A 13,459-nucleotide genomic window follows, 5' to 3' on the forward strand; every position below is an offset into this window, starting at 1 on the left:
GTGTGTTAGCCTGTCCCCCTAGCATTTCAGGCAGCTAAAGAAAGGGCTGCATTTTTACCCTCAGTTAGTCAAGAAGCAAAATGTTTTGAGCGAGTGGTTGGTTGTTTCTCCAGCCATGCAGTTCCCCTGAGATGTGTGGCTGTGCCCGAAGTGTGGGTTTGTTCCTCTAAGGGCCACTTTCATCTTCGTGTGGGAATGTAGGAGCTGGCTCTCAACCACGTGTTTGGCTACAGAGGATTCGACTGTCACAATAACTTGCATTACCTGAATGACGGTGCCGACATCATCTTCCACACGGCAGCAGCTGGCGTCGTTCAGAACCTCTCCACAGGTGACTGGGCCCGGAGAAACCACCATCTGAATACAGGCTTTTGTTTTAGCCCTTTTGTGTCCTTATCTACTCTTTAGATGTCCCAAAGCTTAAACATTCTTTTGCCTTTGGAGCTATTCCTCTTGATTCCAAACTGGTAACACTTAGTCCTAGAAAATGCTCAGGCCCTCGTGTAAAGAGTCAAAGGTGTCAAGGTCAAGAGAGGTGTCCATGATTCTGTCAGCTCCTCAGAGGCTGAGAGACATGGAGAGAAGCCAGAAAGAGAGTGTGGGGAGTAGAGACATTCCTCACAGCTGGTAACCAAGAACAAAGCCCAGGGGAATGCTTCTCATTTGTTTTTAACAGTGTTCAATATTTTAGCCACTCAGATTTTCACGTTTTATTTTATTATTTAGCCAGATTTACAATGATAATAAGAACAATTAAACAATAAACAAAAATACCCCAACTGTCCCTTAACTATATGACTCTTAAATTAAAAAGTAGTTCAAAAAGACACACCTCAAGCAAAAAGAAGCATTCCGAAATTAATTTAACAGACATCTGTGTCTTTACCACCAGATTTAAATGTTAATATTTTGCTTTATTCATATGTTAAACTTATTTTTTTTCAAAATGTTATGCTCCTTCCCAATTTATGTAGTTGTTCATGCATAGATTTGTAGACAGTGGATTAATCACTGGGCCCATAATGATTTCTCTCTTGGGGAGAGGAGTGCCTTGAGATTTTTCTATACATGTTCTCCATTTTTCTAAGCATATATTCTCATTTTAGTAGCAATGTGTTCTTTATATGTCAATGCCATCATTCATCTTTCGGTTCTCAGGCATTTGGGTGAGTTTACAGTGGCCATTTTGGCAGTCAGCAAACCCATTTGCCACAATAGACGATAAAGTATTTCTTGTCCTTTTTTCTACTTCCCGTGACATATGTTGAGTTAGGGCTTTAAGGGCTAAAGCCATCACTTATGCCATCCAGACACCCAAGTGGATTGGCACATTGATAAATAAAGATGATTAAAAGGGATTCCCTAAGTATAGATGCTCCTTGACTTACAGTGGGGTTATGTGCCAATAAAAATCATCATAAATTTAAAATATCATCAATCAAAAATGTTAATACTCCTCACCTACTGAACCTCGTAGCTTAGCCTAGCCCACCTTAAACATGCTCAGAACACTTACATTAGCCTCCAGTTGGGCAGAACCATCTATTAATAACACACTGAATACTCTGAGTATCAGTTGTTTACCCTCCTGATCGCATGCCTGACTGGGAGCTGGGGCTCACTGCTGCTGCCCCAGCATCACCAGAGTATTGTACCTGGGAAAGTACAAAGTTCAAAATTCAAAGTATGGTTTCTACTGAATGCATATTGCTTTCCCATATAAAGTCAGAAAACCATAATTTGAGCCATCATAAGCCACGGACCTGTCTTCCCTTTCCGATGGTTAAGGTGTGCCATTGTGGTCAGTAAAGCATCATTTCCAGGCCCCCACCTCACCCTGCTCAGAGGTAGCCATTGAGAAACCATCAGTCCTGGGCCAAGGGGAGAAAGAAACATTAAACATTATCGTTTTGGACTCTGGAAGTTTCTGCACTTGGACTGTGCTCTGCATCCACGCACGACAGCAGGAAGGATTGAATGGAGCATGTGTGTATTAGATAATGGACACAGCTCTTCTCCCAGACCTAGAGCAGAATATGTAAATGTAAAAAGTGATCCCTTATCTCCCCGAGGATGATTCTGAAGTGAGAATTTGGGGTGTGAGCTCTCACTTTTATAGGACATTTCCAAAGACTCCACATGAAGCTTTTGGGTTGCCCTGAGGTCTTAGGGATCGCTGCTAACCGTCCACGTGTCTCTCCCAGGGAGCCAGAGCTTCTACCTGGAACACACGGACGACATCCTCTGCCTCACAGTGAACCAGCACCCCAAGTACAGAAATGTGGTGGCCACCAGCCAGATAGGTAGGAGGGCCCTGCCACGGCCGAGGTTCTCCCAGCAGAATGGGGACATTGACTTCTTAGCAATTATTGGGAGAGGGAGAAAGTGGGCCACTGATATCTACCCTTTCTTGCTGATGTGCTGTTGACCTTTTGAGCCCTGAGTGTTTCTGTGTTGCTTCAGTTGAGGCATTCATAGATTGGTAATTCTTAGGAACCATAAAGTCAGACCAGAGCTTACTATTCCAATTCAGTGGATGCCCCCATCTCTGTGGACGTGTGAGAATAATTTTTCAGACCCAGGTGTCAAATGAAGAGCCTCACATCTGAAGCCAGGCGGTTGTACTTGGCCAGGGTAGATTACATCATGTCTGCCTGGCTTTTCTGTACCCTAGGAAACTGCCAGTTTTTATTTTTCACTCTGTCATTTCAAAGGCAGTTTTTACAAACATATCTTCCCGCTCGTTTTCATCGACCCCATGTCCATTTTTAAATTTAATTTGGAACTTCCTGATGCTGGTGTTGAGTGCTTCCCTATTTGACCCATGACTCATTTTAGCTGTTGTTTTCCCTTGATGCTTCCTCACTGCCATTACCCACCCAATGCAGGTGATGTTGCGGAGATCCCAGGTAAGGCTGTCCCATCGTGAGTAGCCTGAGTCTGCACAGCAAAATCATGTTGATGTATCGTGTTTGCTGATTGTGTCTGGCTGAACTGCAGATACAAATCGTGGACCTACGAGTTTCCTTTGTAGAAACTCCTCCATGAGTGTGTGTGTTGGGCATAAACGCGCTTAGTCTCTGTCTCTGAAGCCCAGCAGATGTTTGCTGTTGGCTTTCACCTCTGCCCAGGTCAGGCTGTAGGTCTCTTAGGCCCAGTAATGGTAAGGCCCCTGAATACTTGTCTTAAAAAAGGCTTTTAGATGAACATAAACAGCAACTTGGCTCCATCATTCTCCCGCCTGAATTCTTTGTCATACCTCCCACATTCAGGAACAACACCTTCAATCCACGTCTGGGACGCCATGACCAAACACACCCTTTCCATGCTGCGGTGCTCCCACTCAAAGGGGGTGAATTACATCAATTTCAGTGCCACCGGAAAGCTGCTGGTGTCAGTGGGCGTGGACCCTGAGCACACCATCACTGTGTGGCGTTGGCAGGAAGGTAAGTGAAGCTGGTCTTTCTATCCCTCCGGAAGGCTTGCCTGTGGCATGAGCTGGGCAACCTAGATCTGCCTCCCTGCACAGCCCACCAAGACACTACTGCAGGGTTAGCAGAAACCAGGGCTCTTGGGATCCTGGAAAAGCTGCTCATTTGATGTTACTGCATCTCTGCACCCATGGTCAGGAGCAGGCTGGCCAGGCAAGTCCTGTGCGGGTTATTGCAGGGTCTTCAGGCACTTTGGAAAAGTGCCCGAATGCTGGCAGCCTTCCTCCTCAAACAGAAGGCAGCAGCCTCCTCCATTTCTGTCGTAACAACCTTCCGTCCCAAACTTTGTCCTCAGTGTTCTTCCTGGTGACCCTGGCTCCTGCTGCAGCCTCGTCATCTTGGTTGTCTTATTACAGGAACTGGGGACAGGGTTTTAACACCATAGTCTCAGAAACATTTCTTTTTACATTTTAACTTTTTTGAAATGGGGATTTATCTTATAATCAAGGATTATATTTAATTTAGCAGGTTTTCTTTCTTGCCTTCAACACACACACACATACACACACACACACACACACACACACACACACACACAGCTACTAAATTTATGGTCATCTTAGAATCAAAGATGTGCAATCTTCTGAGCATATTCTCAGGCTGGCAAAAGCAGATCCAATTAGTTAGACATTAATGAGGTCTGTCTCCGACCGGGCAGCCTGTATCTGGGGCACGCTAAGCCAGGCATGCACAGAGGTGGCACATCTCCAATCCGGGGCTTCTAGAGTCCCATTAGCTCAGCATCTTCCCATGGGAGGGAGCTGTGATGAGATGAGCACAGTGGGAGGAAATTTCCAAACCCTCCTGAGCCTCCAAAGAGAAAAAGAGGTTGGGAACCTGCAGACTTTTATGATGAGACTCACTCATCATATTCCAACCGTTTCCCATTTTCTTATTCATCAGTATATTGTGTCAAAATGGCCCCATCATCTATATCTTGGGGATGCAGATTCATTGCTGATAATATCAAGTTGCCAGCAGATTAAATAGACTCAGCCCCAGATGAGAAATTGAGCATCTTAAATGATAGACTCATAGCATCTTCGAGTTGAAAGGACTAGAGAAGTCTTCCTGCTCAGTCGGGATCCATCCCAAGGAGAAATTCCTTCAAGTGCATTTCTGACAGGCCGATTTCTTTCCTCTGCTTGAATACTTTGGAGGATGTGGCCCTCATCATTTCACAAGGTGGCCCACTTACTCCTGGAAAGCTCTCCTAAAGCCCTTTCTTCTGTGAGGGCTTCATAATGCCTTTCTTCTACGGTACTAACTCTGCTCTCTGCGGCAGCCAACACCAAGTGTATTCTTAGTTCTTTGGAAGAGATTTGTATGGGCCCCAACACACAGTCATGTCTGTTTCAATTCAGACTCACTCGCCTCACTTCCCTGATGTGTCCTGAGCTATACCTGCTCTGGACCTGCCCCAGCATAGGCTCTTGCTCACCTGGAGCCCCTTCTGATCTGCTGAGAGAGAATCGGGGGAGTCAGGACTTTTATACAAGCTCCCAGGAAAAAGAGAAGCCTTCTCTTTGGTAACTTTCTTCCATTGTCTTTGTTGGAACCAGCGCTTGAGACGGTACAGAGGGTTCTGAATCACTGATAACATCTTGATCAATTCTTCTGAGCTGATTGTGTGTGGTTTTTCCTTCTTACAGATAAATAATATGTTTTAGGGAGGTTTATGCTCATTTTTGTTACTATTAAAAAGTATGTTATTCATTCCTCATTTGTTAAAGGATTGTTTTGTGGAACTCTTGGTGTATAGTGTGTGTGTGTGTGTGTGTAGGTAGGCAGGTAAGAATATACAAAATAAAATGGGGTAAAAAATGAACTCATTTTATAAAATGCATATTGTCAGGTGCTAGATACTTGTATGAATTTTGTTCTGAGCCAGACAGACACCAATGCACAGAGGGAGATAAGCGCCAGCAAAATCAGAAGTGTTCATGAGATTAAAACAGGGAAAACACAGAGGCTTAGAAAAACTGTGCATCTTATTGTTGTTTTATTTTGCATTTCCCCCGTAACTACCGAGATTGATCTTCTTCCCATCTCTTTATGGGTTGCTCATATGTTTCTTGTTCTGTAATTCAACTGTTCAAATCCTTTCTTTACTGGGGGTGGCAGGGTTGTTTGTCTTTTACTTAGGACTTATAGTTCTTTACAGATTCTTAATGTTAATTCTTTGTGTCTTAAAAGTTTTGCAAATGTTTTCTCCCAGTCTGTTGTTTGTCTTTTAACTTAGCTTCTGGTATGCTTGGGGACCATGGGTTTTAAAGTCTCTGAGGCTGAGGTAGTGAGGTATCTGTTACAGTACGTCAAGCATTCCACCTGCAGAGAGAGAACAACCACCTGAGAGGTATCCTGCGGGTCACCCCAGCCATCCTTGGGAAGGAATTCCAGTAGGTAGGGTCTGGAGGCTGACTGTAGCCCAACCATCACCACTCGGCTAGGGAGTCATTATAAAAACAAACAAGTAAATGTAAGTGAAGAGGAAAAGGGGAAGAAAAAAATACATATGAGTGAATAATATAGGGAGATGAGATAATTAAGAGGAAATTAGAACTATAACATTAAGAGTAAATTAAAATAAAATAGAAGGAAAAGATAGAAGTTTAAAATAAAAAAAAGGAAAACTCAAGGGCTGATGAGATCAAAGCAGATGAGGTTTAAAACACAGGGTAAAAGATTAGAAGCCAAAAAATTTTAAAAGGAGCTAAAAGAGCGATAATAATAATTAACGCTTATAGAACACTCATCAGGCATTGTTCTAAAGAGCTTTACTTATATCAATTCTTCCAACCCTCACAATACTTTAAAAAATGGGAACTATTATTTTCTCCAATTTACAGATGAGAAAACTGAGGCACAGAGAAGTTAAACAATTTGTGCAAAGTTGTTCTGTAAATAAATGGTGGATTTAGGATTTAAGACAAAAGTTATATAAAACATAGGATGAAAAAGAAAAACACATGAGATAAGTCAAAAACATAAATAAATGGAGTTGAGGAAAAAACTAGTACTTACATATAAAAGGTAAAAAAAATTTAACCTAAAAACCATAAAAGAAAAGGGAATATTGGGAACATTTTTTTTTTTTTAAAGAAAATAAAAGCAGAGAATCTTGGGGAAAAGTAAAGACTATCTAAGGGACTGTGAGTCTCCAGTGACACTCTAGAGGAGGGTTTGTCTTCTAAGAGAGCGAATATTGTGGTATTGGTGGATGGAGGATGCCCTTAAGCAATTTTGCTCTTTTCTGGAAGCTTCCATCTCCAGGAAAGAAGGATTCATTCTTTCCTGCTGTGTTCACAGATGTCTACATGTGGCTTGTGGGAGTTGGGGCAGATGGAGTGGGGGATTATGTTAGCAGCACTTTCTGTTCTGGAAATTTCCCAGACACAGTCTCTCTTTCCCACCTTGGGAGTAGCGTCTGAAGGAGGGAAGGTACTGTTGAAAACGAAAGAACTCGGAAGTGTGTCCTGGGCTTGCTGGGATGGAGGGCCATCCTGGGTTGGAGCTCCCTTCATGTCTGGCCCCTGGGGACTCAGGGGGCCATGTCACTAGACTCTCTCATCCATACAGGTGCCAAGGTTGCCAGCCGAGGGGGTCACCTGGAGCGCATATTTGTGGTGGAATTTCGCCCAGATTCAGACACGCAGTTTGTGTCTGTCGGGGTCAAACATATGAAGTTCTGGACTCTGGCAGGCAGCGCCCTGCTTTACAAGAAAGGGGTCATCGGGTCCATGGAGGCTGCCAAGATGCAGACGATGCTCTCCGTGGCCTTCGGTGCTGTGAGTTTCCGCAGAAACTTCCTGAGAGGGGACCCTAAGCCCCTGGGCATGGATAGGGACTGGAGGTGGGGGGGTGAAGGAGTATGGCTAAGAAGCTGCAAACAAGAATGGCATTTCCACATTATCACTTTTAGTGCATTATTTACAGCCACTATTCCCTTTCCTTAGCACAGATGGCTGAGTTGACTATATTTCCTCCCCCCTCCCCCACTCTCGCTCCTTTTTTTACCTCAAAATGTTAATCAGAAAAGGTAGGGCCCCACTCAGGGCAGAAGGTTCATCATTCCAGAGGCAGCCTGATTTGGAAACCTATTAGGCAGTCACAGAGGATGTGGGGATCATTTCGACCACTGGAAAATCTCTTTTCTTCCCAGCCCTTGTGTGCCACAAATTTCCCCAACTGACACTTTTAATTGGGCCATGGGGTGCTGTCAGCCAACGCAAGATCCCTGGGAACATTCTGGAACACAGCCAACTCTTGCTTCTCCAGCTGTGTGGCTTTATCTACCTCCTAGACAAACCCAGGAAAAGTGTCTTCTCAGGATGGAGCCCCACCCTTCCCTGGCTGTCACCTGGGGCTGGCTCCCAGAATGGAAGTTCACTTAAATGCAGAGCTGCATCCAGTGGGGAAGGCAGCCCCACACTAACTCGATAGAGTGAATGTCACAGCCAGGTGATTTCTTTATTATATGCTATTTGTGGTTTTCTGCACATTCTTTTGCCTTTCCTTAGCATGGAAGGTCAATTTGAGTGTGTGTTTACATTCCTCTAGCTCTGGTTCCTTGACAGAGGAGCAGGTGTCTGGGAAGGGACCTTTTCAAGAGCTGTTGTGAGTGTCCTGGTGTGGAAGGTGTCCCTTTGTTTACAGAACAACCTCACTTTCACGGGTGCCATCAATGGAGATGTCTACGTGTGGAAGGACCACTTCCTCATCCGGCTGGTGGCCAAGGCTCACACAGGCCCCGTGTTCACAATGTACACAACCCTTCGGGATGGACTCATAGTGACCGGCGGGAAAGAGCGGCCGTAAGCTGAAGCTCCTCTGGGGAAAACTGGGCTTTTTTTTTTTTTAATTGTCTTGGGAGAAACTGACAGAAGCATCTACAACTTGGAGAAAATGCAGATTTTCATTCTCCTAGCTTTTCTGCATCAGGGGTATCAGTCTGCCAAGAGGGCCCTAGGTCAAAACCATCAGAAGTAAGAATCAGGGAAGGAAAGAGGTTATTTCATGGTAGCTGAAATATCCAAGAGGTACTTCTTGAATAGATCCCAGTGGCTTTGCTGTTTCTAAAGAGTTACTCTTGGAGGTTTTTTGGGAACGAGAGGAAGAAATGAGAACAGGAGAGAGAAGTTCAGTGGGGAACAGAGAAGTTGTGAAAATGAAGCAGAAAAACAAGGAAACATTGCTCTTGGTTTGACCTAATAAGAAGTTTGATGTTCTAGATTAGAATTCCCTTTCCTTCCACGATTGTAGCATTTGAAGGCATTTTAGGAAATCTGCAAGTTCAAGGGGTTTTGATGGCTCATCAGTAGGGCCTAAGAAAGACACCACCCTGGAGGGTCCGTCCTGATGGTTTCTGGGTGGCTGTGACCTTGATGAGATGACAGGAAGAGAGGGTAGTGGAAGGCCACGGAGAGGTCTGAGGTCAACAGCTAACATGCTCAGTTCCTCTTGATCTTTTTTCAGGACCAAAGAAGGAGGTGCTGTAAAGCTGTGGGACCAGGAGATGAAGCGCTGCAGAGCCTTCCAGCTGGAGACGGGGCAGCTGGTGGAGAGCGTGCGCTCCGTGTGCCGTGGCAAAGTGAGCAGTGTTGTCCCTGAGCTGCCCCTCGGGGCTGGGCTGGGAGCAGGGAAGGGGTCCAAGTGATAGTGAGTTCAGCATCCTCCAAGTGTTAGCCTCACATTAAGAAGCTGAAATGAGGGGCCACAAGCATTTATTTGGGATCAAAAAAATTGCAGTTCGGGGAGCATAAATTTAGGCAGAACCCCAATAGTGTCCTGATTACACGGTGCAAGTAAGGGGTTTTTATGAGAAAAGAAAAAGGAATAATTACACGAGACGAAGAAAGCATTCCTGTTACAAGCTGAGCTTCTCTTGGCTGTACACGATTGGTTACTGATTCTGTCTTCAGGTAGAGAGTTCATAATCACACCCCTTGTGATCAGGATGTCCGCTTTCCTACTGGCTTTACAAATGATTGTTTGTAAAACAATATTGGTTTTAGTCCAGTGCAAAGGTCTGGCCCAGTCAAACGATTCAAGGAACCAGACATGCAAGGGAGCTCCTCTGCCATGGCAGCTCCGGTTCCGTTTGGAAATGGCTCCATTGATGTCGTTTTTCACACTTATGCCAGGCACTTTCCCTGGGCTGGGTTGTTGAAACCTTAAAACAAGCCTCTAGGTGCTCTGTACACTGTAGTGGGGAGGTAGCTTAGCAGAGTCAGACAGACCTGGGTGCAAACTGTGATGTGCCCAGTAAACTGGGTCTGTGACCTTGTGTGTGTGTTATCTGACCTTCGTGTGTCAGGTACACAGTTATTATGAGGATCACATACATTATACTTGGCCAGGGCCTCTCATCATGCCTGGCACATGGCTGTATTCAAATGTTAGCTACTATGACCATGGATTTCATTATTAGCACAGAGATACTCAATAATTTGCCCACACTCAAGGTTACACAGCCAGTAAGGGGGAGATAAAGGCCACTAAATTGACTCAAATCCATTGGTTTTCAAGGCCTACCTTGGCTGAATATCAAAAACAACTGTGGAGTTTTTAGAAACTGGATGTCCTGGCTCCCACCCACAGCTGGCAAATCAGAATCTCAGAAGTGGGGCCTTGATGTGTTTTCCTTTTCTTTCTTTTAATTCCCCAGGAGATTCTGGTACACTTGAAAACAAATCTCTGCTTTTTAATATCTCGTGTTTATGTTTTTGAATTGGTATCATTCTGAGAATTTGCTGTCTCGATGCTCTCCATAAAAAGGGCAAACCTGACTTGTAGTCCACATAATTTGAAATGGGAAATGTTGTTTTTAAGTAGATAAATGACAATCACCTGGAAAGGGAATTAGATGTATGGGAGATGAAGGCAGAACTAGGCCCCAAAACTGGAAAGTCTGGAGATGGGGTTTTGTTCAGTGTCAGGAAGAACTGAGGAAGAGTGTGAGCTGTCCAAGAACAGAAATTGGCTGCCCCAGTCTGAATGTTCCAGCAGAGACTGGATGATGGAGAATTGTGTGCTGAAGCTCTCACCCAAGGTGGTGGATGGAGAAAAGGCAAAGTGAGAAGGTGGAAGAAAGTCACTTCAGGATGAACAATTCAGTTGTTAAAAAGAAAACACTTCTCAGCTCTATGTTAATACCAAATGTCAGTGAAGGCATTTTCCCAGATTGTTCTAATAGTGGTTTTTAAAGAAAATTATTTTACATAGTGGCAAAATATAGGTAACATAAAACTACCATTATTTTTCTTTAAAGTGTATTGGGGTGACAATTGTTAGTAAAGTTACATAGATTTCAGGTGTACAATTCTGTAATACATTATCTGTATCTCACATTGTGTGTTCACCACCCAGAGTCGGTTCTCTTTCCATCACCATATGTTAGACCCCATTTACCCTCTTCTAGAGCCCCGCCCCCCTCCCCCCTTACCCTCTGGTAACCCCTAAACTATTGTCTATGAGTTTTTGTTCTTTCAGTTGTCTTGTTCTTTTGTTTTTAAGCTTTATATACCACATATCAGTGAAATCATATGGTTCTCTACTTTTTCTGTCTGACTTATGTCACTTAGCATTATAATCTCAAGATCCATCCATGTTGTCACAAATGATCCTATTTCATCTTTTACTACCATTTTAATCATGTTTAAGTATACAATTCCGTGGTATCGGGTACATTCATGTTGTTGTGCAGCCATCACCACCGTCCACTCACAGAAGTTTTCTCATCTTGCAGCACTGAAACTCTGTACCTATTAAACACTAACTCCCCTTTCCCACCAACGCCTGACAACCACCATTCTGCTCTCTCTATGAATTTGACTACTCTAGGTACTTCATATGAGAGGGATGATACAGTATTTATCCTTCTTCTAATAGAATTTTGATTACAACAGGGAAAAATCTTAGTGGGAACCAAAGATGGAGAAATAATTGAAGTTGGTGAAAAAAATGCAGCTTCCAACATCCTGATTGATGGACACATGGAAGGGGAGATTTGGGGCCTGGCCACACACCCCTCCAAGGACATCTTCATCTCTGCCAGCAATGATGGCACAGCCCGCATCTGGGACCTAACTGACAAGGTGAGGAGCTGACTCTGCCCAGGTTCCGATGCCCAGAAGTGGGCCTCACAGAGCAGTGAGGAGAGGTCGGGCCACAGATGGGGGATGGGACTGGATGAGAGGTCAGCCACAGGTCAGCAATTAAGTTAGGAAGCCTGATAAAAGAAGTCCCATTTACACACACCCCGCCTATCTGTCTTTTACCTGTATATCCATCTGTGAATATTTATAGTAGGAATAATCTAATTGAAAATGATTTTTTAAAAAAGATTTGTATTAAAATATAATTAACATACAATATTATATAGTTTCAGGTGTACACCATACTTATTCAACATTTATATACCTAAAGAACTGATCACCATTCAATCATCTGACACGGTACCACGCGATCACAACATTTTTGACTACGCTGTATATTGCATTCCCATGACTTATTTGTCTTACACCTGGAAATTTGAACATCTTATTCCCCTTCACCTTTTTTCCTTTTTTAATTTTTCACTGACAGTTAACAAGAATGATTATTCTCTTGTCATGAAAGAACCCACAAAACTTTAAAAATAAGAAAATAAATCTTGCCTTCCCTGGTCAGGAAGACTCAAAATGATTTAAAATGTCAAATGTTCCCAAATGAAACATTTCAATCAAAATCCCAACAGGTTTCTCTTAGAATTTATAAAAACAATTTAAAAGTTCAGTTCAAAAAATAATTTAAAAAAAAGTTCATCTGGAGTAAAAACCTAAAATAGCAAGGGATGGTATGGGGAAACAAAGATTAATGTTACCAAGCCTTGTCTAATAGTAAAACAAGAACTTAGGTTTTTAATTAAAATACGTGGTTTCCTTACAAAATGGCTAGTAAGTATTTCAGTCATATTTTCAATGTACAAATCAAAGAACAGACATGCAAAAGGCTAAGTGCAGTTATTGTACTCATTAGCTCCTAATTGTCATGTTTATTAACAGTGAATACCTACTGCATACCAGATGCTTCACGTACACTATCGTAATGCTTACAATAACCTCGCAAGACCTATGTTAATATCACTTTTTTTCAAATGGGAAGACAGAGAAATGACTTGCCCAAACACACCCGGTTAGTGAGAGCCAGGATTCAGGATTTGAACTCACAGATGCCAAAGCTCAAACTCCTTCCCCTGAACAGTGAGTCAGGTCAGCTGGTGGGCCGGCCTGCTGCCTGTTTCTACAGATTGTCACGCTTCTCCGTGTAGGTAGTGTCTGTGGCTGCTTTGGGACGACAATGGCAGAGTTGAGTGGTTCCGAGAGACCATATGGACCCCAAAGCCTAAAATATTTACTTCCAAAACATTTACAAAATATGTTTGCCAACCCCTGCTCTAAAACATGCTGTGTCTCAAGCTGCTCTAATCAAAGCCCACTGGCCACCTCCGTACTCAGGGGCAGGAAGTAACTATAAGAAGCAGCAAGTGCTTTGGAGGCCAGTAGTGGCATCAGAGGCAGCCTGGCTGCTCTGGCCTGGGGGCAGGATTTCCCCTGGAGACCAGCTGAGATGGCCAAGGGCTCAGGTGATATTATTTTGTCAATGTAGAAGCTGCTAAACAAGGTGAACCTGGGCCACGCGGCCAGGTGTGCAGCCTACAGCCCTGACGGGGAGATGGTGGCCATTGGTATGAAGAATGGAGAGTTCGTCATCTTGTTGGTGAACAGCCTGAAAGTTTGGGGAAAAAAACGAGACCGGAAATCTGCTATCCAAGATATCAGGTACATAGCAGGTGGTCTGGGCAGGGAGGAGAAAGGTAGGCCTTCTTCCCAGTGGTTCCCCTTCCAGAAGGGCCATGGCTGGAACTCAGCCATGAAGAACTCAGTTGTGATAGGGTCCCTTCCAATGAGCCAACCATGAAAGGAGAC

The 13,459-nt window shown here is 43.8% G+C and overlaps 1 protein-coding gene across 6 annotated transcripts in view; it reads left to right on the plus strand.

Moving 5' to 3' along the window:
• The window catches only part of EML6 (EMAP like 6), a 232,773-nt gene that overhangs the window by 210,651 nt on the left and 8,663 nt on the right, over positions 1-13,459 (plus strand). For 4 of the 6 annotated variants that reach the window (XM_074331991.1, XM_074331990.1, XM_074331994.1 and 1 more), the window contains 9 exons: positions 202-331; positions 2,205-2,303; positions 2,889-2,909; positions 3,273-3,446; positions 7,071-7,279; positions 8,148-8,305; positions 8,967-9,081; positions 11,399-11,587; positions 13,140-13,312. In XM_074331991.1, coding sequence (XP_074188092.1) covers positions 202-331; positions 2,205-2,303; positions 2,889-2,909; positions 3,273-3,446; positions 7,071-7,279; positions 8,148-8,305; positions 8,967-9,081; positions 11,399-11,587; positions 13,140-13,312 — 1,268 coding nt within the window. Of the gene's footprint in view, positions 1-113; positions 332-2,204; positions 2,304-2,888; positions 2,910-3,272; positions 3,447-7,070; positions 7,280-8,147; positions 8,306-8,966; positions 9,082-11,398; positions 11,588-13,139; positions 13,313-13,459 lie in introns of those variants that run through there. The other 2 variants (XM_074331992.1, XM_074331995.1) reach the window with 2 other exon arrangements.

The sequence above is a fragment of the Rhinolophus sinicus genome, linkage group LG05 (assembly GCF_036562045.2).
Source record: "Rhinolophus sinicus isolate RSC01 linkage group LG05, ASM3656204v1, whole genome shotgun sequence".
Classification (NCBI taxonomy): domain Eukaryota; kingdom Metazoa; phylum Chordata; class Mammalia; order Chiroptera; family Rhinolophidae; genus Rhinolophus; species Rhinolophus sinicus.